Source organism: Tursiops truncatus, chromosome 3 (assembly GCF_011762595.2).
Source record: "Tursiops truncatus isolate mTurTru1 chromosome 3, mTurTru1.mat.Y, whole genome shotgun sequence".
In the NCBI taxonomy this organism is placed as follows: domain Eukaryota; kingdom Metazoa; phylum Chordata; class Mammalia; order Artiodactyla; family Delphinidae; genus Tursiops; species Tursiops truncatus.
In genome coordinates this window covers 32,126,898-32,148,968 of record NC_047036.1, presented here as the reverse complement: position 1 = coordinate 32,148,968, position 22,071 = coordinate 32,126,898, and the positions used below count along the sequence as shown (strand labels likewise).

Sequence of the window (22,071 nt, the reverse complement as noted above, 5' to 3'; positions counted from 1 at the left end):
TTTTAAAAAAAAAAATTTGCAAAGCAAAACATTCCACTGCTAAATACTAGTGTAACATAGGAAGACTTTAGCATGTGTTCTCCCAAGCTTAATGAGGAATAAGACACTTACACAGTTTAGTGTCTCATTAAACCTGTCAAATTATCTCTAACAATTTTCCAAAAGTAAAAAAAAATCCAACCAGCCCCTCTCCATCTCCCAGCCTTGCTTTCCTCTGGTTTTGCTGTACCCTCAAGCAAGCCCTCTGGTGGTGGTGGTGAGATGGCTGCAGAATTCCCAGAGGACCCCCTTGGCGTTCCAAGTCCAGTGGAAAAGCAGTGACACCCCTTTCTGGGCAGTTCAAGTTATTCTACCCAGGGGAGGGAGAGTAGATGCTGGGCAGGCAGAAGAGCAGGTGCGCATCCCAGATGCCCATCAGAAAGCCGCACCATAAGGCTTGTGGGGCTTTCAGGATCTTAGTTGCCCCACCAGAGATCGAACTCGGGCCCCTGGCAATGAAAGCACAGAGTCCTAACCACTGAACCGCCAGGGAATTCCCAAGAATTTACTAATTGAACTAGAGAAAAAGTAGTAAGTCCTATATATCAAAAAAAATTAACTTTATGACAAAAATGAACTAGACAAAAATATATATATATATATATATATATTTTTTTTTTTTTTTTGGTACGCGGGCCTCTCACTGTTGTGGCCTCTCCCGTTGCGGAGCACAGGCTCTGGATGCACAGGCCCAGCAGCCATGGCTCACGAGCCTATCTGCTCCGCAGCATGTGGGATCTTCCCGGACCGGGGCACGAACCCGCGTCCCCTGTATCGGCAGGCGGACTCTCAACCACTGCGCCACCAGGGAAGCCCTAGACAAAATATTTTTACCATAAATGTAATCAGTTAGAAATTTTTATTTACCAGATTTATAAGGGAACTAATTCTCCCTACCTCAACCCAAAAACATAGGTGCCAAAAGAGAAAATGAGCAATTCCTGTGAGGTTTGCACCTTGCAAGAAGTGTCACAAGTCAGGGGTGCAGGGGCTGAGCAATTTTTAAAACTCCAAGATGACTGTGAGAGAAAGGAGAGAGGGTAGTATTTTTAATAGTCACCATAAGTGAAAAATTTTGGAGAGAGACAGAAATATCTAAAAGGAATTCGGAAGCTTTTTGTACAATCTATAAATAGTAGAAAAGTGGTTGCCAGGGGCTGGGATGGGGAAAAAAAAGGAAGAAGTGGTTGGTCAAAGGGTAGAAACTTTTAGTTATGAGATGTGTAAAGTCAGAGGATCTAAAATAAAACATGGTGACTACAGTTGATAACACCGTATTGCATAACTGAAGTTTGCTAAAAGAACTTAAATGTTCTCACCACCAACCCTAAAAAAGGTCAATATGTGAGGTGATGGATGTTAACTAACTTGATGGGGGGAAACCTTTCACAATATATATGTATATCAAATCATCATATATACACTTTAAACATCTTACAATTTTATTTGTCAATTATACATACAAACTGGGAGTGGGGGGAGGTAGGGAAAGAAATGGAATATTTAAAAAGCCATGTCGAGTATATGAGGGGAGGAACCAAGATGGCGGAGTAGAAGGAAGTGCTCTCACCCCCTCTTGCAAGAACACCAGAATCACAACTAGCTGCTGGACAATCATTGACAGGAAGACACTAGAACTCACCAAAAAAGACACCCCAGATCCAAAGAAAAAGGAGAAGCCATAATGAGATGCTAAGAGGGGCACAATCATAGTCAAATCCCATAACTGCTAGTGGGTGACTCACAGACTAGAGAACACTTATACCACAGGAGTCCACCCACTGGAGTGAAGGTTCCAAGCCCCACATCAGGCTTCCCAACCTGGGCGTCCAGCAACAGGAGGAGGAACACCTAGGGAATCACACTGTGAAGCCTAGTGAGAATTGTTTGCAGGACTTCGACAGGACTGGAGGAAACAAAGACTCCACTCTTGGAGGGCACACACAAAGTAGTATGCGTATCGGGACCCAGGAGAAGGATCAGTGACCCCAGGGGGACTGAACCAGACCTACCTGCTAGTGTTGGAGGGTCTCCTGCAGAGGTGGAGGATGGCTGTGGCTCACCATGGGGACAAGGACACTGGCAGCAGAAGTTCTGGGAAGCACTCCTTGGCGTGAGCCCTCACAGAGTGTGTCATTAGCCCCACCAAAGAGCCCAGGTAGGCTCCAGTGTTGGGTGGCCTCAGGCAAAACAACCAACAGGGAGGGAACCCAGCCCCACCCATCAACAGTCAAGTGGATTAAAGTTTTACTGAGCTCTGCCCACCAGAGCAACAGTCAGCTCTACCCATCACCAGTCCTTCCTATCAGGAAACTTACACAAGCCTCTTAGCCTCATTCACCAGAGGGAAGATAGCAGAAGCAAGAAGAACTAAAGTCCTGCAGCCTGTGGAAAAAAACCCACATTCACAGAAAGATAGACAAGATGAAAAGTCAGAGGGCTATGTGCCAGATGAAGGAACAAGATAAAACCCAAGAAAAACAACTAAATGAAGTGGAGGTAGGCAGCTTTCCAAAAAAACAATTCAGAGTAATGATACTAAAGATGCTTCAGGACCTCGGAAACAGAATGGAGGTAAAGATCAAGAAGATTCAAGAAATGTTAACAAAGACCTAGAAGAATTAAAGAACAAACAAACAGAGATGAACAATACAATAACTGAAATGAAAACTACACTAGAAGGAATCAATAGGAGAATGACTGAGGCAGAACAACAGATAAGTGACCTGGAAGACAGAATGGTGGAATTCACTGCTGTGGAACAGAATACAGAAAAAAGAATGAAAAGAAATGAAGACAGCCTAAGAGACCTCTGGGACAACATAAAATGCAACAACATTCGCATTATTGAGGTCCCAGAAGGAGAAGAGAGAGAGAAACGACCAGAGAAAATATTTGAAGAGATTATAGTCTAAAACTTCCCTAACATGGGAAAGCAAATAGCCACCCAAGTCCAGGAAGTGCAGTGAGTCCCATACAGGATGAACCCAAGGAGAAACACACCAAGACACATAGTAATCAAATTGGCAAAAACTAAAGACAAAGAAAAATTATTAAAAGCAGCAAGGGAAAAATGACAAATAACATACAAGAGAACTCCCATAAGGTTAGCAGCTGATTTCTCAGCAGAAACTCTACAAGCCAGAAGGGAGTGGCATGTTATACTTAAAGTGATGAAAGGGAAGAACTTACAACTAAGATTATTCTACCCAGCAAAGATCTCATTCAGATTCGATGGAGAAATCAAAAGCTTTACAGACAAGCAAACGCTAAGAGAAATCAGAACTACCAAACCAGTTCTACAACAAATGCTAAAGGAACTTCTCTAACTGGGAAACACAAGAGAAGAAAAGGATCTACAAAAACAAACCCAAAACAATGAAGAAAATCGTCATAGGAATATACATATTGATAATTACCTTAAACATGAATGGATTAAATGCTCCAACCAAAAGACACAGGCTTGCTGAATGGATACAAAAACAAGACCCATATATCTGCTGTCTACAACAGACCCACTTCAGACCTAGGGACACAGACTGAAAGTGAGGGGATGGAAAAGATATTCCATGCAAATGGAAATCAAAAGAAAGCTGGAGCAGCTATACTCATATGAGATAAAATAGACTTTAAAGTAAAGAAAGTTACAAGAGACAAGGAAGGACACTAAATAATGATAAAGGGATCAATCCAAGAAGAAGATATAACAAATATAAATATATATGCACCCAACATAGGAGCACCTGAATGCATAAGGCAACTGCTAACATCTATAGAAGAAGAAATCGAGAGTAAAACTATAATAGTGGGAACTTTAACACCTCACTTACACCAATGGACAGATCATCCAAAATGAAAATAAACAAAAAACCAGAAGCTTTAAATGATACAATAGACCAGATAGATTTAATTGTTATTTATAAGACATTCCATCCAAAAACAGCACATTACACTTTCTTCTCAAGTGTGCACAGAACATTCTCCAGGATAGATCACATCGTGGGTCACAAATCAAGCCTCAGTATATTTAATAAAATTGAAATCAAATCAAGCATCTTTTCTGACCACAAACCTATGAGATTAGAAATGAATAACAGGGGAAAAAAACGTAAAAAAAAAACAAACACATGTAGGCTAAACAATACGTTACTAAACAACCAAGAGATCACTGAAGAAATCAAAGAGGAAATCAAAAATACCTAGAGACAAATGACAATGAAAACACGACTATCCAAAACCTATGGGATGCGGCAAAAGCAGTTCTAAGAGGGAAGTTTATAGCTATACAAGCCTACCTCAAGAAACAAGAAAAATCTCAAGTAAACAATCTAACCTTACACCTAAAGGAAATACAGAAAGAACAACAAACAAAACCCAAAGTTAGCAGTAGGAAAGAAATCGTAAAGATCAGAGCAGAAATAAATGAAATAGAAACAAAGAAAACAATAGCAAACATCAATAAAACTAAAAGCTGGTTCTTTGAGAAGATAAACAAAATTGATAAACCATTAGCCAGACTCATCAAGAAAAAGAGGGAGAGGACTCAGATCAATAAAATTGGAAATGAAAAAGGAGAAGTTACAACAGACACGCAGAAATACATAGCATTCTAAGAGACTACTACAAGCAACTCTATGCCAATAAAATGGACAACCTGGAAGAAATGGACAAATTCTTAGAAAGGTATAACCTTCCAAGACTGAACTAGGAAGAAACAAGAAATATGAACAGATCAATCACAGTAAATGAAATTGAAACTCTGATTAAAAATTTTCTGACAAACAAAAGTCCAGGACGAGATGGCTTCACAGGTGAATTCTATCAAACATTTAGAGAAGAGCTAACACCCATCCTTCTCAAACTCTTCCAAAAAATTGCAGAGGAAGGAACACTCCCAAACTGATTCTATGCGGCCACCATCACCCTGATACCAAAACGAGACAAAGATACTACAAAAAAAGAAAATTACAGACCAATATCACTGATGAATATAGATGCAAAAATACTCAACAAAATACTGCAAACAGAATGCAACCACACATTAAAAGGATCATACACCGTGGGATTTATCCCAGGGATGCAAGGATTCTTCAGTATGTGCAAATCAATCAATGTAATACACCATATTAGTAAATTGAAGAATAAAAACCATATGATCATCTCAATAGATGCAGAAAAAGCTTTTGACAAAATTCAACACCAATTTATGATAAAAACTCTCCAGAAGGTGGGCATAGAGGGAACCTACCTCAACATAATAAAGGCCATATATGGCAAACCCACAGCACACATCATTCTCAATGGTGAAAAACTGAAAGCGTTTACTCTAAGATCAGGAAGAAGACAAGGATGTCCACTCTCGCCACTATTATTCAACATAGTTTTGGAAGTCCTAGCCATGGCAATCAGAGAAGAAAAAGAAATAAAAGGAATACAAATTGGAAAAGAAGAAGTAAAACTGTCAGTGTTTGCAATGACATGATACTATACGTAGTGAATCCTAAAAATGCCACCAGAAAACTACTGGAGCTAATCAATGAATTTTTTAAAGTTGCAGGATACAAAATTAATGCATAGAAATCTCTTGCATTCCTATACACTAATGATGAAAAATCTGAAAGAGAAATTAAGGAAACACTTCCATTTACCATTGCAACAAAAAGAATAATATACCTAAGAATAAACCTACCTAGGGAGACAAAAGACCTGTATGCAGAAAACTATAAGACACTGTTGAAGGAAATTAAGGATTATACCAACAGATGGAGAGATATACTATGTTCTTGGATTGAAAGAATCAATATTGTGAAAATGACTACACCACCCAAAGCAATCTACAGATTCAATGCAATCCCTATTAAATTACCAATGGCATTTTTTACGGAACTAGAACAAATCATCTTAAATTTTGTATGGAAACACAAAAGACCCCGAATAGCCCAAGAAGTCTTGAGGGAAAAAAACAGAGCTGGAGGAATCAGACTCCCTGACTTCGGACTATACTACAAAGCTACAGTAATCAAGGCAATATGGTACTGGCACAAAAATAGAAATATAGATCAATGGAACAAGATAGAAAGCCAAGAGATAAACCCACACACCTATGGTCAGCTAATCTATGACAAAGGAGGCAAAGATATACAATGGAGAAAAGACAGTTTCTTCAATAAGTGGTGCTTGGAAAACTGGACAGCTACATGTAAAAGAATGAAATTAGAACACTCCCTAACACCATATACAAAAATAAACTCAAAATGGATTTGAGACCTAAATTAATGCTGGACACTATAAAACTCTTAGAGGAAAACATAGGAAGAACACTCTCTGACATAAATCACAGCAAGATGTTTTTTGATTCACCTCCTAGAGTAATGGAAATAAAACCAAAAATAAACAAATGGGACATAATGGAACTTAAAAGCTTTTTCACAGCAAAGGAAACCATAAACAAGACGAAAAGACAACCCTCAGAATGGGAGAAAATATTTGCAAAGGAATCAATGGACAAAGGATTAATCTCCAAAATATCTAAACAGCTCATGCAGCTCAATATTAAAGAAACAAACAACCCAATCCAAAAATGGACAGAAGACCTAAATAGACATGTCTCCAAAGAAGACATACAGATGGCCAAGAAGCACATGAAAAGCTGCTCAACATCACTAATCATTAGAGAAATGCAAATCAAAACTACAGTGAGGTATCACCTCACACCAGTTAGAGTGGGCATCATCAGAAAACCTACAAACAACAAAAGCTGGAGAGGGTGTGGAGAAAAGGGAACCCTCTTGTACTGTTGGTGGGAATATTAATTGATACATCCACTATGGAGAACAGTATGGAGGTTCCTTAAAAAACTGAAAATAGAATTACCATATGATCCAGCAATCCCACTACTGGGCACATACTCAGAGAAAACCATAATTCAAAAAGACACATGCACCCCAATGTTCATTGCAGCACTATTTACAATAGCCAGGTCATGGAAGCAACCTAAATGCCCATCAACAGACGAATAGATTAAGAAGATGTGGTATTTATATACAATGGAGTATTACTCAGCCATAAAATGGAACAAAATTGAGTCATTTGTTGAGACATGGATGGACCTAGAGACTGTCATACAGAGTGAAGTAATTCAGAAAGAGAAAAAAAAAAAATCATGTATTAATGCATGTATGTGAAACCTAGAAAAATGATACAGATGAACTTGTTTACAGGGAATATTTGAGACACAGATGTAGAGAACAAACGTATGGACACCAAGGGGGGAAAACCACGGGGGGGGTGGGGATGGTGGTGTGCTGAACTGGGTGATTGGGATTGACATGTATACACTGATGTGTATAAAATTGATGACTAATAAGAACCTGCAGTATAAAAAAACAAACAAACAAAAAAACAACTAATACTAAACTTTCTTTGGGTTATTTGTATGGAAATATGTTAATATAAATATTTTAGATGTTACATGAAATTTCTAAACATCTTATACGTTCTGGTATAAAGTTATAAATCATAATTCTAGTTATTACTTTAAAATGTAAAATGTATATCTCAGAAATAAATAAATTTCCTTGTCAATTGCATTATTATGAACTTTCTTCAAATCTTTAACTGTGGTCATTTTTAAGTCTTTTGTCATTTACAGACATTTCTGGGTGTAGTCTGATGCTTTTGCAAAAATGTTCCTATAAAAGGGTTTCATCTTCAAGGAATTTATGAAAAGTCTCTGACAAGTACAGGTTTCTGGTAACTGACTATACTGCTGAACTGAATGAATAAGCATTTTCAGAACTCTAAAGGAAACCTGATGAATTCATAAAAGTGCTAACAAAAGATCAAGATAAAAACAAATTAATTACATGGGACTGAGTGAACTGATGTGGATGATTATAATTTTTGTGTCCTTCTGTTTGAATTAAAAAAAAGAAATCCCACAAGGACTCAGAGGCAAAAAATATACAAATCAATTTTCACTGCAAAGTAAAGGAGCTGTTACAGTGGAGGATTACTGGACTGAATGTCAATATTATGACACAGTATGAGTGTTTTTCGTGTTTGGTAATTGCAACCATTGTTGCTTTTGTTGTGGTCATCCATTTACAATGCTTGGTGTCAGTTTATTTATCTCTTGTAAAAATAAAATACAGTGTGTGTATGTGTGTGTGTGTGTGTGTGTGTGTGTGAAAAAATGAACTTAAAAAGAAAAGAAAGAAAAAAGGTGACTTTATGAGGGCAAGAGGGTTGAGGAGGATTCAGAGAATCATGATGCTATAGAGATTTTGTAAGCATTTAAGAATAAAAATATGTAGATGTTTTAATTGTGTAAATATAAAAGCTGGTATGCAGAAAGAAAATAAAAAAGCCATGTCGCATGATACTGAGAGTATTAAACTCTTTAAAGCATTAATTAGAATAATTAGAATGCATTTCTTACATATTTATGTTTAAAATCCTCATTTCTACATACTTGGAATAGCCAGTTCTTATAGTTTGAAGATTTGTCTTAATTCACAGTATTTTTTGCTTTGCTTCTTAGGTACCAGCAAGGTCTCAACGTCCTACTCAACAACTTCCCTACCACCACCTCCACCATCCCATCCAGCCTGCCAGCCACCATTGCCAGCATCTCACCCAACACAATCGGCAGTCCCAAGTCTACCTCCCAGAAACATTAAACCTCCCTTCGATCTCAAGTAAGCAAAAGGTTATCTTGCCATTTCTTTGTCAGTCTCTTGCCATGGATTTTCAAACTATGTTTGGCTGAATGCTGTGGGTTCCATGGTAAGCTAATGGATCCACAAAGATGAGCAGTTGGCAGGGGGAAAAGATGGCTGAGCAAGCTGCTCTCACACCACCATACCTTTGAGCAACTCTTACTTCTCTGTTTTTTCAGTGGTTTTCCCCTTAAGAGTTCATCTGAAGAAATTTTCCAGTGCCTTTTTAGAAGTTCTGAAGCATTCTTCAGGTCAGCACCACCACCATCACCATTAGCATCACCACAACCACCATTAACATCATCACCACCATTAGCATCACCAACACCACAGCCATCACCACCATCACCATTATCATCATCACCACCACCATCATTATCATCACCACCAGCACCATCATTGCCATCATCACCACTATCACAACCACCATCACCACCACCATATTTTACTCACTGACTATGATGTGCTAGGCACGTTACATGTATAATCCTTATAACTTTATTGAGTGGATAGTGTTATCCTCCTGTCACAGATGAGTAAATGGAACTTTACAGAGGCTAAGTAACTTCTCCAAATGTGAGTCAATGTCAGTCTGAGTCCAAAGAAAATGTGAGCTTTTAACCACTCTGCTAAATAACCTCCTTTAAGTAAAAAAATGGAGGTTTTCTCTGAATAGTCAGATTTTTGACTGTGTATTAAAAAACTAGGACACTTATTCAAGCCCACTCTCACTTTTCTTAGATGGTAGTTTTAGAAATGTCAGAACTGTATGGGTTGTATGCATGGGCTCTTTATCCGTGATTTACCAGAATAGCTGGTTGAGGAAAAAGCAAGCAGAAGATTGGGATAGATGAAATGTTTTAAAAAGAAATAGCCAGACGATGGCAAGCATAGATTCCTTTGGCAAGTCAGAGTAGATCTTCCGTTTCCTCTGCTAGAAAATTGTTTTGCATGATTCTCCTTTACCGCAAGTAAGTAATATGCCAAAATATTTAGCTACGTTTGTTTTTCCTTCACTTCAATCCCCTATCAGATGGATATTCATTACATTTAAAGTACTTAATATCCTTAATCCTTCTGATAGAATCTATTAATATCAAAATCCGGTTGACAGCTTTCCTTTCATGCTGATGATTACAATTTAGAGCAGGGGTTGAAAACATGTTTGTCATGGGTAGCCACCACTACGTTTCACTTTATTAGGCTTTGGGTGGGGGGGTGTGGTTAAAGGCATAACTTCAACTAACTAGGAGGTGTTAGAGCAGCTTAGTGGCTACAATCCTCTGTATAAGCTGCACTGTGCATTTATGTTAACTACATGCCCTTCCAGGCATTTGAGTTTATGAATCCTAATTTATGATAACCAGCTACCAAATAAGAGTGTAAGCCATCTGCCTACTAAAATATGTGTCAAATAAATATTAGTTTAATTAAAATAACTAATAGGTGTTCTTATATACACTGGATTTCTGTGTAAATTACTTTCCTTGCACATGTATTAAATCCTGTGTCTTTTTCCTAATTTTGTTCCTACTCTGATGAATTTAACCCATTAGATTTCGACCTTAGTACTTTTGAATTTTATTATATGACTCTATCCCTGCTCCTGGCTTCAGTTAGGCTTCTGGATCCTGTTTAATTCTAGTGAGAAATTTCAGTAAATAGCTTGAGCATGAATTCCTGATAATTTCTAAGGCATAAAGACTGGTAACTCTTTGATTGAAGAAATCATGGAGAGGAGGAGGGTTTGGCATTATTCCTGCTGTCTGGGAGTCCCCAAGACCACCCATGTGTTTGATGATCCACTAAAAAGACACACGGGACTCAGCCCATAGTGGTACTCATGGCTAAGATTTATCCCAGTCACACTCTCCTTCTAAACCTGTCAGTGGACAGAGTAGGACTGCTCTTTTCTCCAGGTACAAAAATGCAATACAAGTGTAATGTTGCTTCTCAGGAAAGCCTTTTAGAGGCAGCTTTTACTGAAAGCTGGCACCTAGGCACCTTCTGCCTAGCAACTACCAAAATACCAGACTTCTAGAAGGAAAGCAGGTGTTCACCGTAAGTCATGTTGTTTATACAATCTAGGCACAGCAAAGCATTCTTATGATTAGGCTATCAGTGCAGGAAATGCTTTTGGAGCTGAGTTCCCAGTTACAAACTAACAGCCCATCTTGATAAAAGATTCTTTTAAAAATAGCAACTTCAGGCCTGCTATGATAACTCTTTTCTGTAAACCTACACCCTAGAATCCACTGTGATAAGGTGGAGAATAAAAAGTTATAAAAAGAAGAAAGGATTTCAAAAAGAGACCAGTAGCCTGGACTACAGCATCATACCAATGCTGGTCAATTTCCCAACTTTGTAGGAAATTCGTGCAAAGTTGAAAAGAGCCCACCAACCAGCCAGGTTCAAATTTTCACTTGTAATAGTGTTTTCATCAAAAATCAGCAAAATCCACCAATTGCAATAAACTTAACCTCATCCCTATTTCCATCTTATTAAGGACTCCTAATAAGAAAGTTTGATTCATCTAAGAGTTACTCTTACTCTCAGAAAAAAGATGGAGAGAAACAAGAATCTTAGATGTTACATTGCCTAGATAAGCTAGAATTGGCACATCTGAAAGTTAAATGTCAGATGAAGAGAACAGAGAAAATGAAAGCCAAGGGACATCTATAAGACAATTTTTTTTTAAGTAAAAATGTGGTGTATGGTGTAAGCCTTTCAAGCTCCCATCAGAGAGCTCAAGTAAAATCCAAAATGAAGAAATATATGGGTTGGAAACTTTCCCCCAAGGAGGGGAAGCTAGAAAAGACACAAAGAGGAAATGAAAGTAACATTGGTCTTGATATTCAGTCTCACAAATTTATATTTCATGTGAGAGGGAAATTTATGGAATGATTTTTAAGTAAAATTGTGAGTGATGTATGTTCTATGCTTTTTCTTCTCACCACCACCCTTCCAATAATAATTTTTTGCGCCACTACTTTGTGCCTTTGCAATAGAAATTCACAAAATATCAGTGAACAAAATAAAGATTCCTGCCCACATAAAACAGGGGGCAAGAGACACAAGGGGAAAAAAAATAATAAACAAGTAAAGGATAGAGCATGTTAGGAAATATCAAGTGCTATAGGAGAAAGTAGAGCAGATTAGTGGTGTAGTGTGAGGGTTGGAGACAACGTGTTGCAACTTTAAAGAGACAGGTGAGGGTCACTCCCCTTATAGGAAGTTATACTGGAGCAAAGACTCAAGGAAGTGAAGGAGTTAGTCACGCTAATATCTGGAGGAAGACCATTCCAGGCAGAGAGGACAGACAGAACAGAGCCCTAGAATGTCCAGGGACTCAGAAGGAGGTAGCTGGGGCTGAAGTAGATGAACAAGGGAAGGAGTAGGAGGGAAAGATTCAGCTCATGCAGGTCCCTGCGGGTCATGATAGAGATTACAGCTCTTATCCTAAGTGAAATGGGAAATCCTGAAGAGCTAGAGCAGAGCAGCCACGTTCTCACTTATGTTTTGTAAATATCACCTTAACAGCTGTCTGAAAAGGGACAGTTGGCAAAAATTGAAGAAGGGAAACCAGTTAGGCAGATAGGGCAGAAGTGCAGGCAAGGTGCAGAGGTGGCTCTAACCAGGAGGGTGCAGGGCAAGTGGTACGAGGTCCAGATTCTGGATGTATTTTGAAGGTAGAGACTACAGAATTTGGATTTGGGGTATGAAATAAAAAGAGGATCCAATGTGGCTCCAAGGTCTGAGCCTGAGTAACTCCAAGGCTGATGTGTCCGTCAACCGAAATGGGATTGGCTGAAGGTGAGCAAGTTTGGGCCTGGGGAAGATCAGGAGAGCCCAGCTTTGTTAAGCTTGTGGCGTCTCTTAAACATGCAAGCGCAGATGTTGAGGAGGCAATTAGGTATAAGAAGTGAAGAGTTTGGGAGAGAGTTCTCAGTTAAAAATATATATTTGAGAGTCATGGGTGTATATTCCACACTTAAAGTCCTGACACTATTAAGATCACTAAGGAAGTGAATTCCTAGAACCAAGAATTAGAACAACGAAGAACTAGTGCTCAGGTGAGGGACTGGCTTCCCAAAGGCATAAATGACTGATAAGGTTCACAGTTCTCCCCAGGGTGTAGAGTCTGTATTGCTTATGGCAAGAAAAGGAATTGGGATCAAAGAAAGAATTTCAGGAGATCTCCCGGCCTTTATCACCTGCCTACTTCCCAGAAGTCACTTGTAATTATATCTTTCAGGTCAGTATGCTTTAAGAATGTGAAGAATTGGAGGCAGGTGAGAATTACGAATAATAAACATCTTCAAAAAGACAGTAGTTAAGGCCAAAGTTATGCTGTATTTTAAATTGTATTGTTTCCCCACCTAGTGGTCAGAAATCAGCTAGTTCCATTTTATATTTTACTCAGACATCTGAAGAGGAACTGAAATGGGTCAAAGGAGCTCGTTTATCAGTTTTAGTGTTCAAATCAATATCTTTAGGGTAACACATTTCTTGGTACCATTTTAAAAAATTAATTATAATTTTAACAGTATAACTCATTCATATGAACACAGAACCAGTGGTTGAATATTGTGGTATACAAAGCAAATTACATGGTTACTAATAGTAATGAAACAGGAAAAGTGAAGTAATAAGAAGTAATAAATAATGGAAATGACTAAGGTTGGAAAAGGAAATGTTAAGCAGTTCTTACCCTGAGGTCATTCTTAGTCAGTGTAAGACTTTTCTTTTTCTGGCTCTAAAATTAGAGGAAAAGTAAGAATTTACCATTATAAACTTTTTATTAGTTAGAAAAGCTTAACACTTACGACAAAATTCAAAACCCATTTATGATAAAAACCCTCCAGAGAGTAGGCATAGAGGGAACTTTCCTCAACATAATAAAGGCCATATATGACAAACCCACAGCCAACATTGTCCTCAATGGTGAAAAACTGAAACCATTTCCACTAAGATCAGGAACAAGACAAGGTTGCCCACTCTCACCACTATTATTCAACATAGATTTGGAAGTTTTAGCCACAGCAATCAGAGAAGAAAAAGAAATAAAAGGAATACAAATTGGAAAAGAAGAAGTAAAACTGTCATTGTTTGCAGATGACATGATACTATACATAGAGAATCCTAAAGATGCCAGAAACCTACTAGAGCTAATCAATGAATTTTGTAAAGTAGCAGGATACAAAAATAATGCACAGAAATCTCTGGCATTCCTATACACTAATGATGAAAAATCTGAAAGTGAAATTAAGAAAACACTCCCATTTACCATTGCAACAAAAAGAATATAATATCTAGGAATAAACCTACCTAAGGAAACAAAATATCTGTATGTAGAAAATTATAAGACACTGATGAAAGAAATTAAAGATGATACAAATAGATGGAGAGATATACCATGTTCTTGGATTAGAAGAATCAATATTGTGAAAATGACTTTACTACCCAAAGCAATCTACAGATTCAATGCAATCCCTATCAAACTACCACTGGCTTTTGTCACAAAACTAGAACAAAAAATTTCACAATTTGTATGGAAACACAAAAGACCCCGAATAGCCAAAGCAATTTTGAGAAAGGAAAATGGAGCTAGAGGAATCAGGCTCCCTGACTTCAGACTATACTACAAAGCTACAGTAATCAAGACAGTACAATACTGGCACAAAAACAAATATAGATCAATGGAACAGGATAGAAAGCCCATAGATAAACCCACGCACAATGGTCACCTTATCTTTGATAAAGGAAGCAAGAATATACAATTGACAAAAGAAAGCCTCTTCAATAAGTGGTGCTGGGAAAACTGGACAGCTACATGTAAAAGAATGAAATTAGAGGGGCTTCCCTGGTGGCGCAGTGGTTGAGAGTCCGCCTGCCGATGCAGGGGACACGGGTTCGTGCCCCGGTCCGGGAGGATCCCACGTGCCGCGGAGCGGCTGGGCCCGTGAGTCATGGCCGCTGAGCCTGCGCGTCCGGAGCCTGTGCTCCGCAACGGGAGAGGCCACAGCAGTGAGAGGCCCCCGTACCGCAAGAAAAAAAAAAAAAAAAAAAAAAAGAATGAAATTAGAACACTCCCTAACACCATACATAAAAATAAACTCAAAATGGATTTGAGACCTAAATGTAAGACCGGACACTCTTTGACATAAGAGGAAGAACACTCTTTGACATAAATCACAGCAAGATCTTTTTTGATCCACCTCCTAGAGTAATGGAAATAAAAACAAAAATAAACAAATGGGGCATAATGAAACTTAAAAGCTTTTTCACAGCAAAGGAAACCATAAACAAGATGAAAAGACAACCCTCAGAATGGGAGAAAATATTTGCAAACGAGTCAACAGATGAAGGACTAATCTCCAAAATATATAAACAGCACATGCAGCTCAATATTAAAGAAACAAACAACCCAATCCAAAAATGGGCAGAAGACCTAAGTAGACATTTCTCCAAAGAAGACATACAGATGGCCAAGAAGCACATGAAAAGCTGCTCAACATCACTAATTATTAGAGAAATGCAAATCAAAACTACAATGAGGTATCACCTCACACCAGTTAGAATGGGCATCATCAGAAAATCTACAAACAACAAAAGCTGGAGAGGGTGTGGAGAAAAGGGAACCCTCTTGCACTGTTGGTGGGAGTGTAAATTGATACAGCCATTATGGAAAACAGTATGGAGGTTCCTTAAATAACGAAAAATAGAATTACCACATGATATAGCAATCCCACTACTGGGCATATACCCTGAGAAAACCATAATTCAAAAAGAGTCATGTACCACAATGTTCATTGCAGCTCTATTTACAATAGCCAGGACATGGAAGCAACCTAAGTGTCCATCGACAGATGAATGGATAAAGAAGATGTGGCACATATATACAATGGAATATTACTCAGCCATAAAAAGAAACGAAATTGAGTTATTTGTCATGAGGTGGATGGACCTAGAGTCTGTCATACAGAATGAAGTAAGTCAGAAAGAGAAAGACAAATACCATATGCTAATACATATATATGGAATCTTAAAAAAAAAAATGGTCATGAAGAACCTAGGGGCAAGATGGGAACAAAGACACAGACCTACTAGAGAATGGATTTGAGGACACAGGGAAGGGGAAGGGTAAGCTGGCACAATGTGAGAGAGTGGCATGGACATATGTACACTACCAAGCGTAAAATAGATTGCTAGTGGGAAGCAGCCGCATAGCACAGGGAGATCAGCTCAGCGCTTTGTGACTACCTAGAGGGGTGGGATAGGGAGGGTGGGAGGGAGGGAGACGCAAGAGGGAGGAGATATGGGGACATGTATATGTATAACTGATTCACTTTGTTATAAAGCAGAAACTAACACAACATTGTAAAGCAATTATACTCCAATAAAGATGTTAAAAAAAAATAAAGTAACACTTTCTTCAACACTTTTTGAACATTAAAAAAAAAGAAATGCTTAACACTTTCTGGAATTTTGAGACTTGCCATATCAGTCATGCACTCCCAGACAGTCTTACCTAAGTCCATTCGCTTTAAGAAGTCATAGTTTTATAATTTCTCATGCGTTAAATACAGGAAGTCGTGTTCCGGAGAAAAATTTATGGGATTTCGTTTTTAGTAAGGTCAGGTATAGAACAAAGTTTTATATGTCACTTAGATTTCCTCCTTCTTCTTTAAAAATCAAACTGAGAATTAAGAGCTAAAGTCACGGAATAAAGGTCATGAATAGCGAATAAAGTATAAAGGTCAACAGTTCCCATCTTTAAAAGTCAGGAAATAGAGCTCTAATAGCTTTCTAAACATGACAGTCATAACATTAAATTAATTTTGCTTTTCCTGTTTAATTCTGTATGCTTTGTTTATACTAAAACAAAGAGCTATGGTGAAAGGCCTTCTTGAATAGATGTCCTTATTGTAACAACTGATAAGCTTCCTTTTCTTCTTTACCCGCTCCCTCTGTTTACTTTTCTAGGACTTGGGTTGTGGCTAGTGTGGTTGTTTGTCTCTTTATCTCTCTGTGTGGCTTTTCTCAATGCCTGGAACACTTTTTTGAGCAGTTGGTGACAGTTTGTTCTGGGTCTATCCTTGACACTCACCTATTTCTTCCCCTCATCTTTCTTCCTTTTATTCTTCACTGTTATTCCTATTCTTAACACAATTTCATATTTAGTGACTATATTAATGTTCTATATATGGTGAATTCAGACCTATATTAAACTAAAATTTATATGCTATAATGTTGGTTCCATGAATATATGTATGCATACAAACATTATCTACAAGTAATAAATGGTTTACATTAAAGTGCAGGTGTATATGTATGAGTGTGCTATGCAGATCCCCTTCATTTTGCAAATATTTGTAATTCATCCAAGTGTTTCAGGAAATAAACTGCAAGTCCAGTAGTCTTTTTAACTTATATTCTTCTTCAAAAATGATAATAAACAATTCACCTTAGTAATAAGCGTTCGTTTCTTAGTATTACTAAGACATCGTTAATTTGGCCAAAAAAAATCAAAGTCCTATACATAACAGGAATTATTCTAATAGCTTCCTAAAAATGACAGTCATAATAATAAATTAACTAACAGTGATAATCTCTTTATTCCAAGGGCTTATGGTTTTGTAGTAGGAATAGAGACCTGCAAGTAATTGCTCTATAATTATAGCAATCCAGATTAATATCTGTAGTGAGCAATGTATGACATATGGAAGCAGCAACTGTGTGAGCTTGGGGGAGTTGGGATAACTTCACAGAGGAGGGAGTGTTTAAGAAGAGGCTTAAAGATTTAAAGATTAAGGAGGGCCACAGCAGGGGATGATGAGAAGGGAGAATTATTCCAGAGAAGGCAAACAGCAGGGGCTAAGCATGAAGAAACAAGAAAGCAGTGTTCAGAGAATAAGTGAATTCAGTATTAATATGTGAAAAGAAGACCATGTAAGAAGAGGAAATATGGAAAATAAAACTCTAAAAGAGCAGGAGAGATCTTAAGAACTATATACCATGAAAAGAACTATAGATTTTATTCTGTAGAATGTCAGTGTATTTTGATGTCTAAGGTATTTATATCTTGTGCTTTTAATTAATATTTACTTCACTAAAGTTAATAATGCAAAGGCCTAATTTATTTTAAATACTTAAACTCACATAATATAACTTGCTATGCAATTTATACACCTAGCAATTTTTATTTAAATAAGAATAATTATTTTCAGGGGGATCTCTGATTAATGATTGGAAAACTCAGACTAACTTCTTTCAGATCAATAGTTATGTTTATAATAAATTTAAGTAATTAAACTCCCTTACATGTTTCCCATTATGTGTATAAATTTACATATTGAATTTTGTTTTTAAGCATTTCCGATACCTGCCTGACTGAACAAATTTCATAACTCCACTCAGCAAAACCTCCCAAGAACTTAAACAACTCTTGTAAATCTATTAAACCATATCCATTTCTCTTACCTACTCCAACTGCATTTGCAATTGGATTTTTCTTATACTTCTTTTTTAAACTTTTAAATTTTATTCTATTTATTTTTTTATACAACAGGTTCTTATTAGTCATCCATTTTATACACATCAGTGTATACATATCAATCCCAATCGCCCAATTCATCACACCACCATCCCCACCACCCCACAGCTATCCCCCCTTGGTGTCCATATGTTTGTTCTCTACATCTGTGTCTCAACTTCTGCCCTGCAAACCGATTCATCTGTACCATTGTTCTCGGTTCCACATACATACGTTAATATACGATATTTGTTTTTCTCTTTCTGACTTACTACACTCTGTATCCATGTCTCAACAAAAGACCCAATTTCGTTCCTTTTTATGGCTGAGTAATATTCCATTGTATATATGTACCACATCTTCTTAATCCATTCGTCTGTCATGACCTGGCTATTGTAAATAGTGCTGCAATGAACACTGGGGTGCATGTGTCTTTTTGAATTATGATTTACTCTGGGTATATGCCCAATAGTGGGATTGCTGTATCATATGGTAATTCTATTTCTCATTATTTAAGGAACATCCATACTGTTTTCCATAGTGACTGTATCAATTTACATTCCCACCAACAGTGCAAGAGGGTTCCCTTTTCTCCACACCATCTCCAGCATTTGTTGTTTGTAGATTTTCTGATGATGTCCCCATTCTAACTGGTGTGAGGTGATACCTCATTGTAGTTTTGATTTGCATTTCTCTAATATTAGTGATGCTGAGCAGCTTTTCATGTGCTTCTTGACCATCTGTATGTCTTCTTTGGAGAAATGTCTATTTAGGTCTTCTGCCCATTTTTGGATTGGGTCGTTTATTTCTTTAATATTGAGCTGCATGTGCTGTTTATATATTTTGGAGATTAATCCTTTAGCCGTTGACTCGTTTGCAAATATTTTCTCCCATTCTGAGGGTTGTCTTTTCATCTTGTTTATGGTTTCCTTTGCTGTGTAAAAGCTTTTAAGTTTCATTATGTCCCATTTGTTTATTTTTGTTTTTATTTCCATTACTCTAGGAGGTGGATCAAAAAGATCTTGCGGGCTTCCCTAGTGGCGCGGTGGTTGAGAGTCCACCTGCCGATGCAGGGGACACGGGTTCGTGCCCCGGTCTGGGAAGATCCCACATGCCGTGGAGCAGCTGGGCCCGTGGGCCATGGCCGCTGAGCCTACACGTCCAGAGCCTGTGCTCCGCAACAGGAGAGGCCACAGCAGTAAGAGGCCTGCGTACCACCAAAAAAAAAAAGATCTTGCTGTGATTTATGTCAAAGAGTGTTCTTCCTATGTTTTCCTCTAAGAGTTTTATAGTGTCCGGTCTTATATTTAGGTCTCAAATCCATTTTCAGTTTATTTTTGTGTATGGTGTTAGGGAGTGTTCTAATTTCATTCTTTTACATATAGCTGTCCAGTTTTCCCAGCACCATTTATTGAAGAGGCTTTCTTTTGTCCATTGTATATCCCTGCCTCCTTTGTCATAGATTAATTGACCATAGGTGTGTGGGTTTATCTCTGGGCTTTCTATCTTGTTCCATTGATCTATGTTTCTGTTTTTGTGCCAGTACCATATTTTCTTGATTACTGTAGCTTTTTAATAGAGTCTGAGGCCAGGGAGTCTGATTCCTCCAGCTCCGTTTTTTTCCCTCCAGACTGCTTTCGCTATACGGGGTCTTTTGTGTCTACGTACAAATTTTAAGATGATTTGTTCTAGTTCCGTAAAAAATGCCATTGGTAATTTAATAGGGATTGCATTGAAGCTGTAGATTGCTTTAGGTACTATAGTCAATTTCACAATGTTGATTCTTCCAATCCAAGAACATGGTATCTCTCTCCATCTGTTGGTACCATCTTTAATTTCTTTCATCAGTGTCTTATAGTTTTCTGCATACGGGTCTTTTGTCTCCCTCGGTAGGTTTATTCCTAGATATTTTATTCTTTTTGTTGCAATGGTAAATGGGAATGTTTCCTTAATTTCTCTTTCAGATTTTTCATCATTAGTGTATAGGAATGCAAGAGATTTCTGTGCATTAATTTTGTTTCTTGCAACTTTACCAAATTCATTGATTAGGTCTCATAGCTTTCTGGTGGCATTTTTAGCATTCTCTATGTATAGTATCATGTTATCTGCAAACAGTGACAGTTTTACTTCTTCTTTTCCAATTTGTATTTCTTTTATTTCTTTTTCTTCTCTGATTGCCGTGGCTAGGACTTCCAAAACTATGTTGAATAATAGCCGTGAGAGCAGACATCCTTGTCTTGTTCCTGATCTTAGAGGAAACGCTTTCAATTTTTCACCATTGAGAATGATGTTTGCTGTGGGTTTGCCATATATGGCCTTTATTATGTTGAGGTAGTTTCCCTCTATGCCCACTTTCTGGAGAGTTTTTATCATAAATCGGTGTTGAATTTTGTCAAAAGCTTTTTCTGCATCTATTGAGATGACCATATTGTTTTTATTCTTCAATTTACTAATATGCTGTATTACATTGATTGATTTGTGCATACTGAAGAATCCTTGCATCCCTGGGATAAATCTCACTTGATCATGGTGTATGATCCTTTCAATGTATTGTTGCATTCTGTTTGCAGTATTTTGTTGAGTATTTTTTAATCTATATTCATCAGTGATATTGGTCTGTAATTTTCTTTTTTTGTAGTATCTTTGTCTGGTTTTGGTATCAGGGTGATGGTGGCCGCATAGAATCAGTTTGGGAGTGTTCCTTCCTCTGCAATTTTTTGGAAGAGTTTGAGAAGGCTGGGTGTTAGCTCTTCTCTAAATGTTTGATAGAATTCACCTGTGAAGCCATCTGTCCTGGACTTTGGTCGGAAAATTTTTAATCAGAGTTTCAATTTCATTTCCTGTGATTGATCTATTCATATTTTCTGTTTCTTCCTGGTTCAGTCTTGGAAGTTTATACCTTTCTAAGAATTTGTCCATTTCTTCCAGGTTGTCCATTTTATTGGCATAGAGTTGCTTGTAGTAGTCTCTAGGATGCTTTGTATTTCTGTGGTATCTGTTGTAACTTCCCCTTTTTCATTTCTAATTTTATTGATCTGAGTCCTCTCCCTCTTTTTCTTGATGAGTCTGGCTAATGGTTTATCAATTTTGTTTATCTTCTCAAAGAACCAACTTTTAGTTTTATTGATCTTTGCTATTGTTTTCTTTGTTTCTATTTCATTTATTTCTGCTCTGGTCTTTATGATTTCTTTCATTCTGCTAACTTTGGGTTTTGTTTGTTCTTCTTTCTCTAGTTCCTTTAGGTGTAAGGTTAGATTGTTTATTTGAGATTTTTCTTGTTTCTTGAAGTAGGCTTGTATAGCTATAAACTTCCCTCTTAGAACTGCTTTTGCTGCATCCCATAGGTTTTGGATAGTCGTGTTTTCATTGTCATTTGTCTCTAGGTATTTTTTGATTTCCTCTTTGATTTCTTCAGTGATCTCTTGGTTACTTAGTAACGTATTGTTTAGCCTCCATGTGTTTGTGTTTTTGACGTTTTGTCCCCTGTAATTCATTGTAATCTCATAGCATTGTGGTCAGAAAAGATGCTTGTTATGATTTCAATTTTCTTAAATTTACCAAGGCTTGATCTCTGACCTACGATGTTATCTATCCTGGGGAATGTTCCATGCACACTTAAGAAGAAAGTGTAGTCTGCTGTTTTTGGATGCAATGTCCTATAAATATCAATGAAATCTATCTGGTCTATTGCATCATTTAAAGCTTCTGTTTCCTTATTTATTTTCATTTAGGATGATCTGTCCATTGGTGTAAGTGAGGTGTTAAAGTCCCTCACTA

At 37.6% G+C, this 22,071-nt stretch overlaps 1 protein-coding gene across 4 annotated transcripts in view; it reads left to right on the top strand.

Annotated features, from left to right (window-relative positions):
* FYB1 (FYN binding protein 1) overlaps positions 1-22,071 on the top strand; it is a 192,796-nt gene that overhangs the window by 122,592 nt on the left and 48,133 nt on the right. For all 4 annotated transcript variants that reach the window (XM_019930113.3, XM_019930114.3, XM_019930112.2 and 1 more), the window contains one exon: positions 8,582-8,738. In XM_019930113.3, coding sequence (XP_019785672.1) covers positions 8,582-8,738 — 157 coding nt within the window. The remainder of the gene's footprint in view (positions 1-8,581; positions 8,739-22,071) is intronic.